Source organism: Equus caballus, chromosome 26, assembly GCF_041296265.1.
Source record: "Equus caballus isolate H_3958 breed thoroughbred chromosome 26, TB-T2T, whole genome shotgun sequence".
In the NCBI taxonomy this organism is placed as follows: Eukaryota; Metazoa; Chordata; class Mammalia; order Perissodactyla; family Equidae; genus Equus; species Equus caballus.
This window is the reverse complement of record NC_091709.1, coordinates 38,063,643-38,087,725: the sequence shown is the minus strand read 5'-3', so window position 1 is coordinate 38,087,725 and position 24,083 is coordinate 38,063,643. Positions and strand designations below refer to the sequence as shown.

General features: G+C 47.0%; 1 protein-coding gene across 1 annotated transcript in view; it reads left to right on the top strand.

The window, feature by feature from the left end:
• The first annotated feature begins 1,258 nt into the window (after nucleotides 1-1,258).
• RCAN1 (regulator of calcineurin 1) overlaps nucleotides 1,259-24,083 on the top strand; it is a 96,682-nt gene continuing 73,857 nt past the window's right edge. Inside the window, exon 1 of the mRNA XM_014736353.3 lies at nucleotides 1,259-1,710. Within this exon, the coding sequence (XP_014591839.2) occupies nucleotides 1,468-1,710 (243 nt within the window). The 5' untranslated portion in view covers nucleotides 1,259-1,467. The remainder of the gene's footprint in view (nucleotides 1,711-24,083) is intronic.

Here is a 24,083-nt window from a genome sequence, read left to right as displayed (position 1 = left end):
ACACATTTTCATTTCTCCTGGGTCTATATCTAGGAGTGGAATTGTTGGGTCATGTGATAACTCTAAGTTTAACTTTTTGAAGAACCGCCAAACTGTTTTTCCAAAACAGCTGCACTGTTTTACACTCCCACCAGCAACATACGATCGTTCCAATTTCTCCAGGTCCTCACATCACATTCCATTTTATGAGTTATCTCTGCATGCATATTACTACTCCCCTTGGATTTAAGCTTGCAGAGGGCACAAAATGCCCTGAGATTGTCATAATAGCAACCATAGCACATGGCATGTTCTGAATTAATCTCAGCTGTCAGTTGACATACTTTTTATTATAATCACTTACAGTTCCTAACTAGAGGGTAAGCCTATTTTAGGAGAAAATACAAGTCTAATTTCACATCTTTCAAAGAACCCTGCACATAAACAGAACTGTCTTTCATTGGGCCCTTCCTGGATTCTTACCATATATGACCTCATTTTTCAGATGAGGAAACTGAAATTCAGGTTACTTGTCCAAGTAATTAACGTCAAAGCTGAAATTCAGACCCACGTTTTCACTCTCCCACATTGTCTTTTGCAGTGAAAGAATTCTATCTGTTTTGCAGGAAGGGAGAGAGGGAGAGTGAGACGCTTATTTAAGGACCTCTGCTTTCCTTCTATAAACACTCCAAAGGCAAGAACCAATGTTTTACTTCCTTTATCTCCTATTGTACATAGTACAAGGTGGAAATTAAAAAAGTTACTTCTGATTATATAAATTTTGAACAACGATATAATGACTAATACGCTGAAATATAAAAGTAAGGCGTAGTTATGGTCTAGTTCAATTCCCTACTTGCGACTATATCTGATAATATACGGTAAGCATCTAACCACTTGCCAATGGCCACGGAGCCATAGCCAGGACTATATCTCGCTTAAATCCACAGAAGTTGGCCTGTGTGCCTCAAAGCGTCACCTCAAGGGAACCACAGAAGCGCTGCCTCTCCAGCTATCATTCCAGCGCCCAAAACACTGCCTGGCGCTTTTCTGCCGGCATCAGCTGTCAGAAGAGCGGAACTGGCTAAAGAGGCCTCTGCCCCTAACCAACATGGCCGCATTGAGGCTTCAGAGTGAGGGCGGCAGAGTGAGGATCACGTGAGGAGAATCCTCTTCTCTTATTGGCTTTTTCTCCTGGAAGGGCGGAACACAATAACCCAGCGGGGACCGGCCTTAAAGGGCCCAAGGCTAAATCCGCCAGAGCTCCGCCCTCGGGGCTGGGCGGGCGGGACGCCCCGCGGAACGGCGGCAGGCGGGACCGGCGCGCGGAGGCCGTCTCTCCGGGAGTCCCGGTGACCGCCGCCGGCTGCGACGCGACCCCGAGGGGGTTAACCGCGGAGTCGGCTGACGGCAGAGCGCGAGGATCCTGCGCGCGAGCCCGGCTCAGCCGACGGGGGCGCACGGGGGCGCGCGCAGGCGGACGCGGGGATGGAGGACGGCGTGGCCGGGCCCCGGGTCGGGGCGGCGGCCGAGGCTGCCGAGGCGCGAGCGGGGCCCGGGGTGACGCTGCGGCCCTTCGCGCCTTTCTCGGGGGCGGCCGAGGCCGACGAAGGCGGCGGCGACTGGAGCTTCATCGACTGCGAGATGGAGGAGGTGGACCTGCAGGACCTGCCCAGCGCCACCATCGCCTGCCACCTGGACCCGCGCGTGTTCGTGGACGGCCTGTGCCGGGTGAGGGCCGTGCCGTGGGGCCGTCGGGCGGAGGGCGGACACTTGTTGCCCGGAGGAGGCGGCGCAGGTCGCAGCGCCGAGGTCCTGGCCGGCCCGGGCAGCCGGCGGGGCGGGGAGGCGACCCTCGGGGACGCGGCGATGCCCCCGGCTGCCCGGCCGCGGTCCCCGTCTGTCCCAGCGAGGGTGGGGGCGCGCTCCCCTATAGTCCCGGGTTCCCTGCACCTGCCGGGCCACCCGCGCAGCCCGTCCAAGGGAGTGTCAGGGGTTCGCCTTTGGGGGTAACCGCCTCCCCGCGATGCCCCTGCCCCCGGGTGTTTCCTCGGGCGGGGAGGGGGCGATGGAGTGGGAGATAATCAGGGGATGAATTAGCCCCAAAGTGGCCGAGAGCTTCTACTGTCCCCCTGGGGCTTTAACCGTCGCCGTGCCCTTACTCATTAGAGGAGGGGGTCGCCTCATTCATAGGGAAGCAGACGTTGAGCGGCGACGTGACTCACTGTTCAGAAATAGGACGAGGTCCCTGCGTTCTCAATCTGCACCATTGGAAGGAAATCCAATGTTTGGGTGAGGATCCGTGGTTGCTCATTATCCTGCAGTTGGCCAGTTGTGGTCGAATGGTGTTGGGGGGGAAGGGGTCCATTTGTTAGGCCTTCAGAATATTTAGTGAGGAGTCTTGCTCCCTGAAGGGGTGACATGCCACCATCGGGGACACTCAGTACCTGGGGAGTTGATTTTTTATTTTTCAAATTCACACAGTTTAGACACTTGGAGGGTGAGGGAGCAATAATGAGTAATCAATGGTGGTGGTGGTGGGAGGAGGAATTTATTTCAAATCGGCAATTAGCATGCAGAAGAAAATTTGGACAACGTAGGCGTTGCAGAATGAAGCCTGTCTTTGAGAGATATGCTCCATTAGGAGAGCAGCTGTTTAAAAAAGCAATGCTTTCCATGCTTGGCTCTGGGTCTGCACATACTGTCAATGAACTGTAGTCGAAGGCTGCTGCCAAGAGGAACACCACTGTAGAACAGAGAATGGTGCGCTTAATCCCATTTATTTATAATTTATATGCCTGTCTACTTTCAGAAAGGCTTTACAGTGGCTGCGTGCTTAGGTAAGCTTCCGTGCATGCTTTCTAAAGCAACAATTGTCACAAATACAGGGTCTCCCTTATCTTACTCTAAAACCTTTTCTCTGCCTGAGGCAAAGGTCTAACCAGCATTTCAAGTCTCTTTCTTAGGGGTCCTAGGCTCTCTTTCATGGAGCAAGGTCAGCTTATATAAGAGTGCACTTATTACCTTGATGTCTAGCCATTCATACTGTTGCATTTGTCTCATTCATTCATTTGTTTATTCTTTTGCTGTTTATTGAATGCTTACTTGTTCCAGGCACTGTTTTAGGCCCAGTGGAGACAGTGGTGAACGCCATGAGCTGCCTGTGGTTGAGGGGAAATAGACAATAGAAAAAAGTAAGTGAACAAGGTCACTTCAGATAGTGATAAGTGCAGTGGAGACAATAAAGCAGGATAATGTGATGGAGAGGGACCAAGGAGGAGATGGGGCTGGGTCATATCAATCAGGGCCTAACAGGGACGTTTGGAGGTTCAAGAGGTTTTAATGAAGAACTGATTAATTGGGCCCGGACTGAGGGGATCAGCAAGGGGTGTTGGACCAAGGGGAGGAAGTAGTGTTGCTGGAACCCTAGGAGAGGAGCCGCCTGGCAGGAGCTGCTGATGTGAAGGTGTGGAATTGAGATGCTGAAGCCAGGAGTGGCAGGGAAGAAATGCCCTGCTCGACTTGGCCCGGCTTTCTGATCCCGTTGGCAGAACCCAGCTGGCAGCCAGGAGGCAGGGGAGCCCAAGCAATACAGTCCATAGATGGGGTCAGCCTTCCAGGGCCAGGAGAAGGAGGGAGAGAGGCAGAGAATGGCTCTGGGGACAGTGCAGGTCAAGAGGACGTGCAGAGAGGAGTCAACATGGGGCCAATTCAATCTCAGGGGCTGGGAACTGAATGACCCCCGAAGGCCTCTTTGCACAGCTTGGACTTGGCTCACAGGATGAAGCTCCTTGTGTAGATTTTGTGTGGCCGGCGTCCAGGCAGAGGGAATAGCAAACAGGAAAGTTCTGGTGCAGGAATGAACTGAGTGTATTCAGAGGGCACAAAGGGGCCCCCATGGCAGAGGGAGAGGTGGGGGTGGTGGCCCAGGTTGGACGCAGCCGGGGAATGGTTCCATGGAGGACCTTGGAGGCCATGGTAGGGATTCAGATGTTATGCTAATTGCAAAGCTGGGTGGAGAATGTCTTTAGGGAAGGAGGGTGCGTCGGGAAGAAGAGAGGAAGCAAGGAGACCCCCTAGGAGGTTCTTGACATTCGTTGTCCAGGGGAGCCGTTAAGGTGTTTGCACTAGGTTGGTGGCATTGGTGACGGAGCAAAGGAGCCTCTGTTGGAAACTGGCCTCTCCACTAGGAGGGTCAGGGGCTTCCGATGGGGGCAATAGGAGCTTTGCCTGTTGAACCTGTAAAAGGTAAACAATCGGTGAAGAGGGGAAAACCCACTGGGCTAAGGAAGTCGGAGTCCCTGAAGACGACGAGCCCTGTGATGCGCTCAGACAAGGTGATGGGAGCAGATGTGACTGCAGGCCATTGGGAAGCCGTCCTGGAAAGGGATCTATCTCATCTAGCTGAAGCCATCCCTCTGGGTGGAAAGATATGGCCTCTGAGGTTTCAGTCTGGCAGCTTTATTATTTTAAAGGCCATTCTTCCTTAAGGCTGGTCTGTCACCTTTGGGTGCTGTTGTGAAAGTGTGATTCTACTTCAGGTCGGTCGTGTCTGACCCTTGCGTAGGCAGACCCTTAACGACGTTGCTGACAGAAGTCCCTGTGCTGGTGGTCTGGCCATCCCCTCTCCTTAACCAGTCTGTTGGAGGGCCCCCTGTGTGAGTGATGGTGTCTTAGCCTGCTGGGCTCCTCTGACAAAACACCACAGACCAAGTGGCTTAGAAACAGCAGAAGTTGAGTGCTCACGGTTGATCAGGTGAGGGCCCTCTTCCGGGTCGCAGCCTTCTCGCTGTGCCCTCACGTGGTGGAAGGGATGAAGGAGCTCTTCCCGGTCTCTTTTATAAAGGGACTAATACCATTCATGAGGATTCCGCCCTCATGACCTCATCACCTCCCACAGGCCACACCTGCTGATACCATAACCTTCAGGGGTTAGAATTTCAGCATATGCATTCGAGGGGGACACAAGCATCCAGACCACGGCAGATGGTGTGAAGGAAAAAGGTTGTGTCAAACCTGTTTACATTTGTTCATACTCTTCTCTAACCTTAGTCTTAGAGGAATGAAAGAAGTTGACCTGAACTCCCAATTTATTAGAGAATTTGCATCCAAAGCTGTTTTCTAACTATAACAGTTGGGTCTGATATGTAAATTTGTTTTTGTTAGCCAGATCATCATCAATATTGTAAATAATTTATACTGAATATGTTCATTAAATGTTTATCTAAAAAATAACTGTATCGTCATTAATTTCAAGTAATATTATTAGAGAGATCCACACTGTTACAAAGGAATGCAAACTTTTATTAAAATAAGATGATTTTCTGTTGTGCAAATATTCCATTACTTTGTTCTTTCTGGGCCTTTTTTCTTTTTACTGAGAAAGCAGAGCGCTGCTGCTCTGAACCAGTAATTACATGTGCTTTGGGTTGTTGGCAGTGGTTCGTTGGTTCCCTAGAATAAGAGTTTATTCAGTTGTCACCAAGCTAACCAGACATTTAAGGGTTCTCAAATAATATTGTTAGTTTCCAGGCAGTAAATATAGTTCCATACAGTAATGGAAACGAATACCATTTTTTCGGTTGTCTGAAACATGGATCTGTATTTGATAGAGCTTTGCATGAATGCCAAGTTGGAAAATGCTAATCCTAGAAAAATTTACTCTCCTCTAGTGAATAAACTCATTTTTCTTAAAGCACATGCCCGCTTAAGATTTTTGCTACTTCCATGACTTTCTTTTAATAACATGAAATATTCTGATAGGCATAAAAGAAGTTTGAGTGACTTCTTTAAATTCTTTGTATCAGTGAAGATGCTGAGCGGTTCACATCTTAGCAGCACTTGGAATCCCTGGGGAGCTTTGCAAAACCCCCATACATTGGGGCTGCACACCAATTCAATCTCAGGGGCTGGGAACCACCTAGAAAGTTCCCCCAGGTGATTCTCATTGGGAGTCAAGGCTGAGGACCATTGTCCTAGCCAGAAGGGGTTTTGCCTGACCAGTGGCATTGTTGTGTCATGAAAAGATCTTTGGGTTCCACTTGTAGCCAGATCTGTGCCTCAGTTTCCTCGAGCTTCAAATGGGAGTCAGGCTCTTCTTGGTCTGGCACCTCCCTTCTCCTGATTGGCATGTGACCTTCTAGCCTGACAGCAGGATGATGGGCCGTCAGCCAGAGAGCTGGAGTCCTTAGGCAGGTGACACATGAGATAAGAGCATTTTACTCTAACGTGGGGCTGCCCCCACCCGCCTTTGTATGCATCCTCTTCACAATGCTGCTCGCTCTCCCTCCAAATGTTAGATCCCAGACTCTTTCTCCCAAAATTTGTTTTTTGGTAGACAAGCTATCATTCAGTAGTAATTTGACTATTGACATGTTTTTAAGATCCAACTGCTGATACGCAGTTTCTGCTCAGAAGGTTGTATCTACTTGGCTGTGTTTCTGCCTGTTTCTATTATAAGTCAGTCGGTGGCAGCTTGTTGTAAAATGTGACATTCCATCAGGATAGTAACAGTTGGATCCTATTACAGTGTAAAATCCAGGCGTTTTTAGACCATTTTCACTTTTCATCCTGGTGTCATAGTCATGTTTCTCGGACTTAAATTATGCACAAAATTTCCCCCTTACGCCTCCTTAAGAGTGAAGCAATATTAAACTAATATGACATGGTTTAATCTACTTGGGAATGTTCAGAATGTTGTATGTTAAAAAAACTACATAATATAAACATGCAAAATTTTTAGAAGTTATATGCTATTTCCCTAATTTTAGAATTTCTGACTCTGAAATAAATCAAATTTGTCTTTTACATCCATGAGGTTCTTTTAATCCCTCCTTCCACTCCACTCCCAAGCAAGAGTTTGGGGTTTTTTTCAGCTTAGTGGGCCACCACTATACAAGGCTGAAAGCATGCTTTTCTTCAGTAGCAGTAGCTTTAAATGGTTTCCCCACAACTCCAGGCTTTTCAAGCCCCAAGACGATTACATAAGGGAACAAAAAATTAGGCTTTGTGATAGAACAGAATAGCTAAAGCAGAGGCTGTTTGATTTCAGTGTTTATATTTCAGGCTGTATTCTTTCTTTCTTTCCTTTTTTTAAAAATGTCATCACACAACACAGCCCGCTCTTTTTCGTACGTGTCACTGAGGGACCTGTTTGCCCTGTTCTGTGACTGCCTCACTCTCGTTACAGTAATAATAATTGTGCACATCAGAGTGTGTGCTGGGGGGAGGTAGAGCCCTCAGTGCGTGTTTTCTATTGTTAGGACTCATTTCAAGGGCCTTGGGGGACTGCTGATCATTTGCAATACAATCTAGTTGTGACAGAGTTTTTTCCTTTGTGAAAATACTAATCACCATCAAAACCTGGGGATGCTGACAGTTAATGAGACGTGAATGACTCTGCCACGTCCTCTGAGCATTGCCAGGCTGTGCCATGGCAATAGGAAGTAAAAAGGGCTCTTCCACCCTTCTTGGGCAAAACAAACATTTTCAAAATATAACATCAGGAAAATATTAATTACCTTAACTCAGACTTTGACGTTGGAGAGAGGGTTGGCTTCATGTTATATAGATTTCAATCATGGTCAAAATCCTTTACCTGTGTTTGATTTGGTTGGTGTAGAGTGTTGTTATTTATTTTTTTAACCTCTAAAGATTTAATTGGGTTTCATATGCTCACATTCCCCCTTGAAGTGTGTACTTGAGGAGGGTGTGGATCTTAAGCATACCTTTACCACTTATGCCTCGTGACTCTGGGGAAGCTATTTATCCTACCTGTGCCTTAGTTTCCCTACCTGTAAAATGGGGTGCTAATAGTACGTAATATCTTAGGATGTAAGTGCTTATCATAAAGTGCTTATCTCAGTGACTAAGACATAGTAAACCATAACATAGCTTAAAAATAGTCTAGATGATTGTATTATAGATAAAAACATAGATAGAAATAATATAGATAAATAAAAACAATATAGATTGTTAATTACTGCTGTGTAACTAACTCAAAACAGTGGTTTAGAACAATAAACACTTATCTCACAGTTTCTGTGGGTCAGCAATCCAGGGATAGCTCACCTTCGTGCCTCTGCCTCAAAGTCTGCAATAAAGTATCAGCTGCGGTCTCATCTGAAGGCTCGACTGAAGGAGTATCCACTTCCGGGCTCACGTGGTTGTTGGCAGGATTGCACTTCTGATGGGTTGTTGGACTGAGAGCCTCAGTTCCTTGGTGGCTGTGGGCTGGAGGCCTCCCTCAGTTCCTTGCCACATGGACATCTCCATTGGGCAGCTTACACCATGGCACTTGCTGCCGTGAGAGCAAGCAAGCAAGAGCATGCAAGATGGAATGGAATTCATAGTGTTTGCGTAACTTAATCTCAGAGGGGTATCCACCACCGTGGCTGTGTTGTCCTCGTTAGAAGGGCGTCCATGGTACAGGTCACCCTGAAGGAGGCTCAGGCCAGGGCGTGAATGCCAGGAGGAGGAGATCACTGAGGACCCCACAGGCTGCCTGCCACGGTAGCTGTTTATTAGGACATTGTTTTCTTTGTAAACTTTTCTGACTTCTGTGGAGCAGTGAATGTTCAGAAATGTTTGTTAAGGTGTTTTCTCATCTGATTTTTTTTTAGCTTCAACTATAAAAGAATTCTATAAAAGAATACAGTTTTAGGCTCCACATCTTAGTATAAAATACCTCATTGGTAGGATTATAGCCGGGTTATTAAGTTTCTAAAGTGTCAAGAGCTGTTAGCCACTGCATTTCCGAAAGAAGAGCTCAGGAAACCACACCTGTAACTTGGGCAGGCCCAGTACTTTTCCTCGCATACTAATTTCAGCAGGTGCGCTGTGTACGAAATTCCCACGTGTGATCAGAATTAACACCATAGGAAGAGGAGTTTGAGGCTAGCCTGCATTCAGAATTGAAAGACAAAAACGTTATTTAATTCAGATAGCTAATTTTGGATTTTTTTCACTCCCCATAACAATAGCTTGTTTTACTTTATCACCTTCCTATTTTTGGTTAAACTTTCTGCTTTATTTTGAAGATGATAAAGTAATTTCTGTTCATTAATGTGAAGTGCTTTGTGTGTAATACATATATCATTTCATCTTTTTACAAGAACTCCCTGAAGTAAGTACTATTTTCATCCCCATTCTTCAGAGTTGGAAAGTGAGGCCAGGGGTGGCCCAGTGACCCATCTCAGGTCACGTAGCCAGTAAGCGTTGGTCCTGTGATTCAAACCTAGTTTTAGCCAACTCGAGAGCCTGTCCTGTAATCAGCTTACAATATGCAGTAAGGTACATGAATTTTTCATATCTTTCACATCTTATTTAAACCCTAGGACAGCTCTGTGAAGAAACTATTTTTAGCCACAGGAAACTCAGGTTCAGATGAGTTACAACTCTTGTTCTTCCAGTTATTTATTTATATTTGATGGACGTATTTGAATGGCGGCCCTGGTGATGTTCTTGTGTGTAAATGGAAGGCCACGCCTGGGCATTGGAGCCAGACAGATCGGATTTGAATCCTGGCTCCATCACTTCACTGTTTCATTCATTTATTCAACAACTATTTTCTGAGGGCCTGTTGTGTTCTGAGCTCTGTGCTGGTTGCAAGACCAGCTGTGGGACCCCAGGTGAGTCAGTCCGTGTCCCCAAGCCCAGCCTGCTCAGGTGCAGAATGAGGACAGTGTATGGTGAGGTAGGTCAGTGTGAGGGGGGCACAGCCCGGGACAGCCCTGGGTGAATGACGGACACCATCCCTCCCTTTATGGAGCCCACAGGCTAGCAGGGAAGATTTTTATTTTTTTTTGTTGTGTGTTATGTAAATAACCAAAGAGCTTAATGGATCCATACTAAACCACGTGTTTTTGGGCACGTTATTCAGCCCCACCTCAATTGCTTCACCTGCAAAGTGATCTGGTCCAACTGTCTCTGTGAGGCCATTTCCGGCTCTCACAGCTGGATGGCCTCTGGTTGGACTCTTCCATCAGGGAAACACGGCCTGGCCCCATGGCCCCTTGCTCCCCTGCATCCCCAGAACGTAAGATCAGGCTTTTCCAAGTAGGAATTTGCTCCGGAAGAGAGTTTCTCTAGTGTGATTCTAGTTCTCTTCCATCCAGCCCTTCCAGCCTTGCACCTGGGGGAAGACAGAGCTTGACCTCCACCCTTCCTAGGTTTTCAGCCGCGGATCTTTAACGAAAAGACGGATTAACGAGAGAAAAACAATTAACGCACGCAGTGTACATGGTGCGGGAGAAACCTCAGCGAAATGTAGCGCAAAGCGGAGGCTTCAAACTCGGCTTACGTGCCTCTTCAGCAAAGAACAATAAATTCATAGAGAAATAACAGGACGGAGCTGAGCAGTTTTAGGCTTCCAAGCGGCATCAAATCGTGGGAAGGTAAATATGTGGGAAGAAACCAATAGAACAAAGTTTGCTTGCAGATTCCTCTGGGCTGATAAGAGTCTAGAGTCATCTCCAGCAAAAGGAGAATTTATATCCTACCTTTAGGCAGAGAAGGCAGAGAGGATAGAGCAAGCTGCTGCTTAATTGCCTTCAGCTCAAAATAACTTTATGTCAGGGAGGCATATTTTGGGGTGACATTCGAATTTCCCTCACACCCCCTCTCCAGCCTTGTCCTGCATTGTTCAGTGGGAGGCCTGTCTGCTGGTTTGTGGCTAGAGAGGAGGTAAATTTCAGTCACTTAAACTTGGTCTTGAATTGGTCTTGGAAATTTACCTAGGACGGGTCTGAGAGGAACCTGTGTCAGAGAGGGTATAACTGAGCCCAACACAATTCTGTCCAGGCACCATTTGAGGATTTGCCAAAGACACAGCCTCGCAAAGCCACAACGCTTGAGTGAAACGTTTTTTTAACTCTTTCGATTATTGGGAGCTTTTCCAAATCTCCTGATAGCGTTTACTTATTGATAGGGTGACTGTATGTCCCGGTTTGTCCGTCTGGTTTATGCCTGTCATCCGGGGAAAATTATTCGTAGTACCCCCCCTTTTAAGCATGGATGCTAAATTATATGGTTGGTAGTTACACAATTAATCATAAGCACCCTATTGATTTAGCACTTAGCATTTGTGCCACATATTTCATGTCCATCATTTCGTTTAATCCTTCTTACAACCTTCTAAGGGAAATACTATAGTTGCCCATTTTATAGAGGAAGAAACTGCCTTCTCCCTTTGCAAAACTAGTCAGCACATGGATTCCCGCGGGAGCCGGGTGTCTGACCTGGGGTTTCTGGAACCTCAGCGGGGAGGGCCCCCAGACCCCAGCCTTGCCTTTGTCCGGGGAGGAGTCAAGGTGCGGACAGATGGTGACGATTTCTCATCGGTGCTCACTAGATAAGGACAGAACTCAAACTTACCCGCCGGTCTGCTTCCTCCCAGCTGGCTGATTTTTATATCACTCATTTAATTCTCTGTGAAATAATGTCCTCCGCTCTTCCACCCCCACCCCACTCAAAAGAACCCAGGGCGTGCAAATAATGAGGAGGGCATCTAGGGTCACGTCGGCTAGAACAGGCAAACTGTAACAACACATGGGATGGCCTGTCCTCGGCGCCACTGGCCCTGGGTCTGTGCGGCCGCTGCTCGAGGAGGGGCGGCGAGCTTCGCCTCGAGAGCGAGTCCGATGCTGTTGAGAACGGCAAGTGACCACCAGGGGGCGGTAACCACACGTGTGTCCTGCGATGGAGGCGGGTGGTTGACTTACACTTCTTTCAGGCGTCAAAGACCACGCGCATCTTCAGAAGGGAGGAGCCATGTCCTGTGCTGCACAGGAAGCTACTGTAAAGATAAGTTTGCAGTCGAAACTTGAAAGCGGAGAGACAGCCCCCAGCAGAAAACCAGGGCAGTGAGGAAGCCCACGTCCCTCGCTGGACCCGTCCCTGCTGCTGGGCCATGGGACCCCCTTTGGTTAAACAGGAGACACAGGGGCACTGTGTTCGCCTGACGGAGTGACCCTCCTACTCCAGCTAAGTGTGGGTACAAGTTTGTGACCTTCTCTGCCGTATGCTCACATTGATTGCAATTTATTTGGACTCTGACTCAAATTATCACCATAAAGAAATACCAAGAGAGAACTCAGAGGAAACAGAAGCTTCATTTCAGGGACAGGGGGAATTTTCTGAGCCGGCTTCAGATAGTAGGGCACCACGTGGATTACTTTTAAAAGGCAAAGCTTGTGCTGGTGGATAGGTCTCCAGACCTGCGTGATGGGAAGTGTTCTCTCCCATGGGAGCCCTGTCCTTGGATGATTCCAGAATTACCTGCTGCTCAGGGCATATAGTGACAGTATTCTTCTGGGCTGGAGGAGGGACTCTGGGGAACCCAGATCTTGGCTCCACCAGCACAACTATCTTTGCATCCGAAGCTGCAGATCGCAGACGGTGATGGAGACCCCCTCAGGCCTGGGTCAGCAGTCTGTAATCTGCTTTGCAGCCCCTAAAAACAGACCGCTCATCGGAAAAATTCACTGGGTTGCATACAGGTCAGGAACTGGCCTAAAGACACTTGTAGATGTTTGGCAACTTCAGGGTCGGTTTGTATCTGTACCTCTCTTTCTAGAATTGCTGAATCCAGAATGTGTCTGTCCAGCTCGATCACCTGCTTTTTCCCTGACACAGTATTTCCAGAGTGGTTTTCATTTTCAAAATCAGTTCTGAATTTTTGTAATTCTTTAAAGTGATTCATAAATTTGCAAGGGGCTAACTCTCTAATGCACTCTGTTTTGTCAACTACTCATTTAATCCTTGCTGTGTATTGGGAAATACTGTTAACAGATCATAAGATACTTTGTAACCTCCACATTTAGAGTATTTCGGTTCATTAGAGCAAGTTTGGGAAAGTGACCTGGTCCTCAGCACCGTGAACCTGCCTGAGACTTTGGCATAAGCTGAGGTGGGGTGGGGGTTAGAGAGGTTGTCTGTTGAGGAGGTGACTTCCTGCATTTCGTCACGGGGTGGTTGCACAGAGGACGGAACGGAGCATTGTGTGCTGTTAGTGGCTCGGAAAGCAGCAGTACCAGCTGGCCGCCTCGAGGGCTGGGGCTGAAATTCTAAGCACCTTCATCTTCTATCTGTAAAAGGAGGGTTGGCAGTGCCTTCACCTTACTAGGATGCTGTGAGAATTAAATACAGCACGACAATATTTGTGATAGTATCTGAAGGCAGGAGATACTCTGAAAATATTTGTTTAGTCTCTATCAAGGACTCTGTTTTAATGTCAGTATATCATTAGAGGTTTTATATTGGGTTGCTGTTTAATTTTTGTTTGTCCATTTATTTCCTTTTCATTTATTTTCTTTTCCTCCTTTATCTACTAGGTAGCACAGGAGCCACATTGGCAAGATCGTCTGCTTGCAGGTTTTCTTACTGTGGTACTAATCCTATTTTTATGGGTCAGCCGAGAGTGGAAATGTATGCAGTGTGTTTGCATATTACCCCTGAGTGTCCACCTTTCTTTATGGACAGATACCTACCTTAGTTTGGAGTTGTGCATTTTAAAAGGCAGACGATGCAGCAGTTAGGAGGTAGGTCCCAGACCCAAGTGGGCCTGAATTCAAATCCCAGCTCAGACAGCAGCTGGCTGTGTGACCTTGGACAAGTAGCTTAACTTCTCTGTGCTTCAGTCTCTTCTTTTGTAAAATGAGATAAGAAAAGTACCTACCTTACGGGGTTGTTGCGTGATGAAAAGAGAGCATATAAATAAAGGGCTAAGAAGAATACCAGGCTCGTAGTAACTGTTTAATACTATACGTGTTAGCAATTTTATCAAAATGCAAAGATTACAGTGTATATATTGCTCACTGCTATTTATCCTATGCCTAAGACAGTGCCTGCCACATTGTAGGCACGTAATAAATATTTACTCAGCAATGGAAGTAAAACACTGACATAAAAAATGAGAGTATTGCTGTTTAAGTCTGTTAGATATTAAGCCTTATTTTCCCATGAGTAATTTAGGCTCTTCCAGAAGTTGCAAAAATTATTTTAAGCCAGTGGAGTCTTTGCCTTCAAAATTATTGCAGTGATGTCTGTGTGTGTGTGTGTGTGTGTGTGTGTGTTGCAGGCACACACACTTCTGTGCACGTGTATGAAATTAACAGGCTTTGATATTGCTGAACATTTAGGAAGACTGACATGGCTTGTTATCACTTGTAAATGCTTAGAAAAAGCGTGTTTTAACATGGAATGAGCATGGCTACAAAGTTATAAACAACTCAAGGAACTAAACACTTTTTAAAATAAATAAAAGAATGGGTATAAAAACCCCATGAACTCCAAAGCATAAAATCACTATTGCTGATGATAAGACATCCTAGGCTTCCTAGCACAATTTAAAAAAAAAAAATCTTGTAATTGAAAAATAAATACCATGTTTCCCCGACCGGACCAGCCCTTTCTCCCTCCCCTCCCTCCCTCCCTCCCTCTCTTGCTCTCTTCCTCTTCCCTTCCTCCCTCCCTTCTCTCATTGTTCTTTGGATGCCTTCTAGGAGATACAGGGATCATTCCTTGGCATCTGCTGAATCTCCACGTACTGCACCAGCCAGCCTCTAGCACTCCTGATAGAAGGCAGCTGGTCACCCTTTGCCCAATCTTGTCCTAAGAGGGCAAAATCAACTTGTGATCTGATCTCTGAATGCCACCCTGGTTTCCATTAGATTGTGCCAGGAAAGATGACCTTCTTTAATGAAATGCATGCTGTCTTCTTGGGAACTCAGTAGCCTGCTGTGCTTTTAATTAAAATGTACCAATCTCCAAAAACTTGATTCTTACCCCCGAAGCGGCATGTCACCCAGCAGTCTGTTCCCAGTTACAGGAATGCAGGATGATTACATCATAGGGCAGCCCCAGTGCGGACTGAAGGTTGGAGCAAGGGGCCTTAGCATGGTGTAACCTGGGCTCATAGTACTTGGGGCCAGTTGTCTGTGCTTAGGTCCAGGATAACTCAACCCCTTATGCAGCCTGCTTGCAAGCTGACTTTAGCAAAGTTACCCACTGTTGTATTAGCTCTACACTGTACTGGGTGTAAGGGTGTTTAATGGCATTGGGGAACACAACTCATAATAACTGCCATTTGCTGAGTACCAATTTACAGGTCATTACATTTGTCTAGATTGCTGTGTGATTAGAAGAGTAATTCATTATAAAAGTAATATTTGGTTGTAAAAGTCAATAAAAGCCTTTACTAAAATTCCCCATCCTCTTCTCTCAACCTGTTCTTAGAAATAGCCTTTGTTAAGTTTTATATGTACTCTTTCATGTGTTTCTATGCATGTTTAAACATATATATGGTATATATAAAGAGAGACCAATGCAATTAAATATATACAGTGTATATACATTTATATGATATCATACTATATACACTCTTTTGCTACTTGCCGTTTAAAAATATTGTGGACATCATCTTTTCTTTTGATAGATTTCATTGTAAGAACGAAACATAATTTAACCAGCAGTTCCTGTTGCTAGCCTTGGGTTGTTCCTAGTTTTTTCCCATTATAAACAATGTTGCAAGCAGCATCCTTATACATATTATCTTTGTTTACTTGTGTAAATATGTTTGTAGAGACACATTCCTAGAAGTGGAATTTCTGAGTCAGAGGCTATGCTTATTTTGCATTTTGATACATACTGCCAATCTGTTCTCCAAAATGTTTTTACTAATTTATATTACTGCCTGCACTGCATAAGAGTTCCTTTCTCCCACGTTCTTGTCAATACTGGGGATTATAAATCATTTTGGATCATTGCCAAGATCCTTGATGGATGAAAATAGTCTCTCTGTGTTTTAATTTGTTCTTCCTTAATTACGAACAAGGCTGGCCATCTTTCATGCTTGTAGGTCATTTGTTGCTTTTTTTGTCCTGTAAATTGATTGTTTATATCTTTTGCTTCTTTTCTGATAAGTTTTTGGTCTGTACTTAGGAATTTGTAAGATTTTTGTACATTAAGGAAATTGTTATTTTATCATGTATATTGCAGATATTTTTCCCACTTTGCCATTTGATTTTATGGTGTTTTTAGCTCACAGAAATGTTTATTCTTTTCGTTTGTAGTTCAGATATAGAATTTTGCCTTCCTGTGTCTCAGCTTGTCTCATACCTAGCGTGTCCTTCCTGGGCCAAGATGTTAGGAGTAAGTTTTTTCTACTACTTTTACATTTAATTTTTGATGTTTGCCTTCAATTCACTGGATGGTTTGGTATAAGGAGTAAGTTAGGTTTCTGGTTTGCTTTTTTGCATGTTCCCAGAGTCCCAAATCCTGCAGATTGGAAGTACCACCTAAATCGTCAAATATCCTTGAATCAGGACTTTTCTGTTGATCTTTTTGTCCATTCTGAACCAGGTTCATACTATTTTGAATGCCTGTGACCTTACATTTTCGCCTTATTTGACAATGAATAGGGTGAATCCTCCCCTGTTCTTTTTCAGAATTTATTTTCCTGGCCAGTTTCATTTTCTTATTCTTCTCCGTGAACTTTAGAATCATTCTGTCATGTTCAAACTATCCTTCACTCCCCTACAAAGAACGAAAACAAAAATACAACAACCAAACCTGTTGGTATTTTGAGTGGAATTACATTGGGTTTATACTTACTTGAGGAGAACTGACATCTTTGACTATTATGTTCCTATAATTTAATGTTCCTATCATTTATTAATATTCTTCATAATTTAAGCCATCTTTTGTGCCACTCAGTTTGACATTTTCTTCACATAGATCCCATTTCTTTAGTTTGTAATTTATGTTTTAGATCCTTCAGTATAAATATTTTTATGTAAACTTAAGAAATGCATTAAATTATGAGATCTCTTTTTCCACTTTACTCACCTTTACTTTCATGTGAAGGGAAGTGATGTTTCTATGTATTAACTTTGTAACGAAACACCATAGTAAAGCCTCTTACTATTTCTAATAGTGTTCCAGTTGATTCTTTTGCGGTTTTTTTTTTGCATATAAAATCGTATCCTCTCCAAATAGTGATGATTTTGCCATCTTCTTTACAATACCTGTGTTTTATTCTCTCATTCACATGGCACTTCAACATTAAATTATAGTAGCAACAGATGGCATCCTTGTCTTGTACCCAACTTGTAAGGGAAACGTGCTCGTGTCTCACCACTGACCGTAACCTTGGCGTGGCGCTGTGGTATCGTAACTCACCCTCAGGTATCGGACAAACACTTCCCTGTTCTAGACCCGGTCACACACAACAGACACACCCAGCTTTCTCTCCCTGCCTTTTTGTAGGCTCTAACCCAGCATTCAGTTATCCTTTTAAAGAAGTGACTTCCAGAATGTTCTATGAACCATATGTCTCCATCTGCTGTCTCCATGCTGCCTTATGGAACTCTGCATGGATGGAAATGTTCTGGATCTCCACTGCCCAGTGCAGTAGCCACCGAGTGTTTGAAATGTGGCAGATACAACTGAGGAACTGAATTTTTAGTTTTGTTTAAAGTTTAATCGCTTTTAATTGAAAAAGCCACATGTGGTTGGTCACTACAGACTTGGGCATCATGGGTCCCTCATGTCATGAAAGGATAGGATGTGAGCACTAAGAATGACCTAGTGGCCACTCAGCGTGCCCAGAGAGGTTGAGATGAGCCCCAAATCACACAGCAAGTTCCTGACTAAACTGAACCTCGAAGGCCAGGCTCCTTGTTCTCGTCCTGAGCTTTCCCACTATGCTTGACCCTCACTTTACTCCTTGCCTCCCATTTTCCTTCTCTAAATGACAGCCAAAGTCCCAGGATGTGCAGCCTATAAGCACTCAGTGAGCGGGCCTCAGCACCGCTGACCCTTCACTGAGTGTGGGCTGACTCCGCGACGTGCAGCTGTGAGTTTCCGGCTGTCACCTTCCTCTGCACTCACAGTCCTTTCCCAGTCAGGGCAGGGCAGTGGGCCTGGGAGGCCAGTTCCCGGCTGGTGGTCCAGGTTCCGCGTCTGGCCTCTGCAGCAGGACTGAAAGCACTGTTGGGCCCTGGTCTCATGTTCCAGCATCCGCAGGAAATATTAGTTCTGTACGCTTTTGGTCCACATGTATTTTCTAGTCCTTTTCCTGAAGGATTATAAACATCCGTGCTTCCAACAGGATAGCAGCGTGTTGCTCCTATCCGCTATGACTAAACTAAACCTACGGAGAACTCAGGTCTGCTAAGTCAGGGAGTGGGCTGGGAGAAGAAAGAACGGAGAACCTTCCAGAAGGCCCTCAGCAGGGCTCCAGCATAGAAGTCAGGTCTCAGTGATGAAGATACCACGGCGATGCTCAAGTGTCCCTTTGAAGTCTTCCTCCTTCATCTACCCTTCCTGTCATACCTGGGGGCTCCTGGCTCAGTCACTTGGGGCCACTGCTGGTACATCCTTAGCTTTCCCTTCCAGCCATCAGTCACATGAAGCAGGGTGACCTCCCCTCCAAGGAGCTCTTGGCTTTTTCTGGCCGATAGGAAGACGCTCCCCTTGCATCTGAAGGTCACTGGTCAGAGCGTAGCAGTTAAGACTACCGGCCCACCTGGGTTTCCTTCCAGCTCTGCTGCTCCCTCGCAGTGTGACTCTGGGCAACTCACTCACCCACTCTGATCCCTAGCTTGCTCGCCTGGAAGATGATAACGGCCCCTCACAGGGCTCTGGTGAAGATTACTTGAGTCCATACAGGGAAAGTGCTCCGAGGTCCAGCTCACCAGGATGCCCTGCACAAATGTCTTCACCCAGGTGATGGCTCTGCCTGCTCCGAGGGCAGGGGACCTCCAGGTTCGCTCGCCCCGCCCCTCAGTGAGAGTACTCAGTGCAGGCGTATCTGGGGGGCATTGTCTGGGTGTATGCGGATGGCTGCACCAGTGTCCCCAGAGAGTCCACTTTCCTGGCCTGACCACACGTATGTCCCGGCTCGGCAGAGTGGTGGCCAGTTTATCTGACAGTAGGGCCCCAAACCCCTTGGGGACAGCTGGTCCAACCCGAGTGGGCTTGTTCAGAGCTGTCGGGACCCATTGGGTGGCACATCCCAGCGGCCATGAAGGCGCATCCGTGTCTGAGCCTGTTGCCAGTTCAGAAGTCAGCTCCTCAGGTGGGAAGAGGCCCCGGCCTCCCGGGAGCCTGAGAACCCCCCAGTGTTTCTCTTTCTCAGCACAGGCTTCTGCAGCGGCTTAGAGGGAAGCAGCCACCTGCAGGGCCTGGCCTTCAGGACCCCCTCCCCGGATGCTGGAATCTATGATGAATAGATGGGTTGTGTACACTCTTAGCAGAGTCAGTCATTTACTAAAAGGTCAAACTCAGCTTGATCAGAACACAAAATTGCCAGGATTCTGTTCTTTCTGCGGGTGTTGTCCATTTTTTGTTTTATGATGGGGGAAGAGCCTTGGGGTACTTTCTTCGAGCTTAAAAACTAGGTCACTTTGGGGCTGGCCGGTGGCATAGCGGTTAAGTTCACACGCTCGGCTTTGGCAGCCCAGGGTTCACAGGTTGGGATCCTGTGCAGGCAAGTACACACCACTCATCAAGCCATGCTGTGGCAGCGTCCCATGTGCAAAACAGAACAAGATTTCCACTGATGTTAGCTCAGGGACAATCTTCCTCAGGTGAAAAGAGGAAGATTGGCCACAGATGTTAGCTCAGGACCAATCTTCCTCAAGCGAAACGAGGAAGATTGGCATGTCCGTTGCCAATCATCCTCACCAAAAAAGTAAAATTTTTCCTCCCCCTCTGGGGACCCTCTCTTCCTGCCTCCCACCATACCTGCAGAAGGGAAATGGCTATGGTGACTTTCCCCAACCGTTTCCTCAGCTCCTACCGTGTGCTGGTTCGGTGGCAATTGGCTCATGTGTGTGCTTAAGTGAACGCTTTTACAGTGTTCGTCCTGTGCGAGGCGCTGTTGTGCACGCTTAGACGTGGATGCATTGAATCCTCACGCAAACCCGGTAAGGGGGATACCACCGTCGTCCCCATTTTAGGGATGGAGTAACTGAGGCAACTGAGGTGGAGTAACCTGCTCCATGTTGCACAGCTCCGTTGTGGGAGGGGCCGGATTTGAACCCAGGCTATCTTGTCCCAGAGTCGGCGCTCTTAACCACTACCCCCTGCTGCCTCCGCTCCCTCCCTCATTTAGTTTGTGGCCGCATCCCTGGGAGGTGCGCACTTGTTGCAGGAGCCCTGGAGAGTTCGTGCGCAGACCATAGCCTGCCTGGGATTCAGACGCAGCCCCCGAGGCCCTGACTCCCGACACTGCTCTTCCCCGTGTCCCCGGCTGCCCATCCATCATTGCCCCTGAGCCCTGGACTCTGCCTCGCCGCTGCCCCTCCTCAAGTCAAATGCAGCTAACTGACCTTAGGGGGTTCGAGGCTCCCTTAAAGGGGCGCCTCTCCTCTTCCTTTTGTAGAACGTTCTGGGGTTTTTTTTCCGTTAAGTCTCAGGCTGCAAAGTTGTTCTGTCTTCCCACATGCTGTGGACTTGTTCTCTTTCGTCTGGACAGTTCGTATCTTCCGCCTGTCCAGCTATGCGGCTGTTTATTTTAGGTAGGTCCACTTTCCAACTCAAGAGTTGGGACAGAAATTCCTCTGAACTCATCAATTGATACATAACATTTTTGTACCTTTTCTATTTTGCAACAACTCTGAAAATAATCCCTACCCATGATCCTGAATAATAGGATAAGAATGCAGATTTTGTCCACCCCCCAGCCCTCCAGCCTCAGAATACAAACAAGTGTAAACTAGCAGTTTTTTCCCTACACGTAGTGTGGAATTATAAGTCTGTCTGGGGCAGCAGTTGCCCAGGGCATAAGCCACTCCTCTAGCCTGTGCACCTGTTCCTTGAGGGCAGGGACCGTATGTGGTTCACCCTGTCCTCCGGCCTGGACCTGGTATGCAGGAACCTTCATTCAGTGACTGTCAAGGGAACGACAGTGGGCAGCTCACATACATTCAGTGGGAAGGGACACCCACGGAAGACAGAAACTAGCCCTGAACTTCCATGCAGAGAATGCCCTCGATTGTTTTCCAGACACTTTCCCATCTGTGTATTTATCAAGCCTATTTCCTATTCTGAAAACTGTGCCCATCCTTTCTCCAGGCTTCAGTTGGCTCAGCAGCCAGAGGGCCCCTGAGCCCACCATATAACTCATCGAGGCCCAGTTCCTTAATCTCTTGGAGGTTCTATGTCTTCGTCTATAAAGCAGACACTGTTGTTCCTATTCAGGCTGCCTCTTTCTTGCTCCCTACCTTCCCAAGAGAAAGGCCAAGTGGGCTCATGTGTTAGAGCCATTCTCAGTCTTAGTAAATGCAAAAGATCGCAGAAATACCAGCTTGGTTAGCATCCTTTCAGACTTCCCTAAAAGGAAGCTTGCGACTCAAGCTGGCATCTCAGCCCATGTCACAAGCCAGATCTTATTCATAACCATTAATTATTTTATAATTTGTGATGAGGCACTTAGAGGGTTGGCCAAGCGAGGATCAGCTTTGCATATGAGCTTTGCAAAATAGCGTGGTTCTTGAACGGCAGTTCCAGGCGCTATGCAAGCAGAGTTGGGTAAGGGCTAATTAGTGTTAAACGTTGAAACACATGAAATGCCAACATCTGAGCATTCTTGACTTAAAACTACTGGCACTTCACTATTATGCCTCTCTCTGTGATCAGATTTCTCATAGGAGACCATCTCATACAGAGCTGCTTTCATAGCTAAAGCAAGGTTGAGGACACCCTGTGAAGTCCTAGTCTGAATACACCAGGGTCAAATTTTATCGTAATCTAGATGAGGGAAGATTTAGCTCATTTTGGAAAGAGGGCCACCATCGTTGATTTGTGATACTGGTCAGCGTTGGCACGTAACTGTGCTCGGGGGTCTTCTGTGGATTGAAGCCCTCGTGACTGCTCGGATTCCAGCGCCCGTCCTCTGTCTTCATGTTCCACGTGTGCTTAAAAGAAACAGCAGTACCGTCCCTTCCCTCGTCCTCCTGGCACTCCACTTAAGTCAAGCTGTTGAGGTTTTCCTGTAATTGTAGATCGATGTCTCCGCATTAATTACTGGAGTACACAGAAGTTATATAGGAAAATCAGGTCAGGGACAAGACGGCCTCAGCCAAGAAATGCTTTTCTTTGGAATCAGAAAATTCAAGTAATAGATGATTGGGATCTGTTCACTTTTTAAGGCTACACGAATTAATGTGGGGGCGTTGATAAACAATTCTCTCCTTACTGACTTTGAGTCCCAGTGTAGACTAATGACAGGCACCTAGATGGAAAAGGCGGCTCGGGTGGCAAAGGGGGCCGGGATTTGTGTGGGAGAGTGAGGGAACAAATTGTCCTGTTAGACTGACTTGCCATCTAATCCCAGTGCTGGGAAAATGGGACTTACCCCCCTGCTTGAACTTTAATCACCTCCTGACCAGTGTTTTATTCAGAAGAACAGCAGCCTAAATACTGATCCTTGGGTTTTATCGAATCTTTTTTTAGCCAGTCAATCAGAGGGCAGTGCCAACAGAGTGTGGGCGTGTGCTTGGGTGCCATCCTCCTGAAATCATGAAGATGGTGCCGATGGTAGGGTTGGCCTTAGCCCAGCAGGAGAGCTACCTGCCGATGAGGCCAGAGGAGGGGTCCCGACTCCTCCTGACGTCCAGGTGTGCTGCGAGGCTGGGAGCTTCCCCGACGTCCCCTCCCCCAAGCAGAACTTCTCTACAGATGGAAGTTCAGACATTTGAGTCAGTTTGGGTAGTTTTCTCAGGTTTTCTGGCTCCTCATCATTTGTCTCTCATCTATCTAAGCCCAGACAGAGGAAGGTTTGGTAAAGAGTGTGGGATCTGAAATTCTGGCAGGCGGCAAGGGGCGGGAGCACATCTTCATTACATTTGATGGCGCCCTACAGCTCGGACCCCAGTCATGCTGTGCTTTGCTCCGTGACCCCGTATGTTGTACTGGGGGCAGGGGCCGGGGGAGGACAAGAGAGGATGGGTCGAACGAGGTGATGGCTCATTCTGTGGACTCATGTAAAATAGTGGACATCTGGGTATTAACCTGACAATCATAAAATTCAACTTGTAGGGATCTTGAGCCCTTTAGATCAATTCATGGAATTGCACTTCAGTGGCTCAAGCCCCATGTAATCTTAAAGTCGTTGTGTGGAAGCTCAGCTTTAATTCCGCTCCCCTGTATTCACTCCTTCCAGGTTTTCCCATGTCTCCCTGGACAGCATAGCCGGCTGGCCCCTCCTCACTGCCTCCTGTCATTCCTGCCTCAGCCCTTTGTGCCTGCGCTGCCCTCCTGCTGAGATAGTTTTTGCCCAGAAAGCCATAGCTGGCTGCCTCACCTCCTTCTGGTGTTGGCTCAAGTGTCACCTTCTCAGGGAGACCGTCCCCAGCTATCCTGTTCCAGTCGTACCTCCCTCCTCTGCATCCTGTCCCCCACCCTACTTTTTATTCCTCCGTGCCACTTCTCACCACACGACACACTGTATGTTTTACTTATTATTTATTGTCCATCTCTTCCTTCCAGACTGTGAACTGCACACTGGAGCTGTGCCTGGTACACAGTAGGTGCCTAAATAAATATTTATCAAATGAGGGAACGAATCCTTCCTGACAGATTTCCACTGGCTCTGGCTGGGTGGCGCCCTGGCAGCGAGGACCGAATCCGGCTTCTCTCTGGCTTCCACACTCTTCATCAGGACATAGCTTCCGTGGGTCCCGGCAGGTCTCTTGTTTGGAACACTGCACAGGCGTCACCTGTCCTCAGATTATAAGAGAACAGCTTGATTGGTCTTTACTAGATAAATACTTATCATCACCTCCCAGGTCAAGACAGAGAATATAGTTGGGCCCAGAAATGTCTAGACCATCCCAATCCAGTCTTTCTGAGCACTTCATTCTACAGTAATTGGCTAGATAGAGTCTGAGTTTCGACATGGCCATAGTTTTACTTATCCATGAGATTCCAAGCTTCTCAAGGGTGGGAAACGTGTCTTCTGGTTCTTTTGTAACCTCCCTTCTGTGGCCTTGCACACGGGGACCATCACGGATGTGACAGATCAGCCTTTGTCCCTGGCTTCACCAGCGTAGGCAGAAATGCTGGCTAAAGACACAGCGTCCTGGAATGTCAGCGCCCTG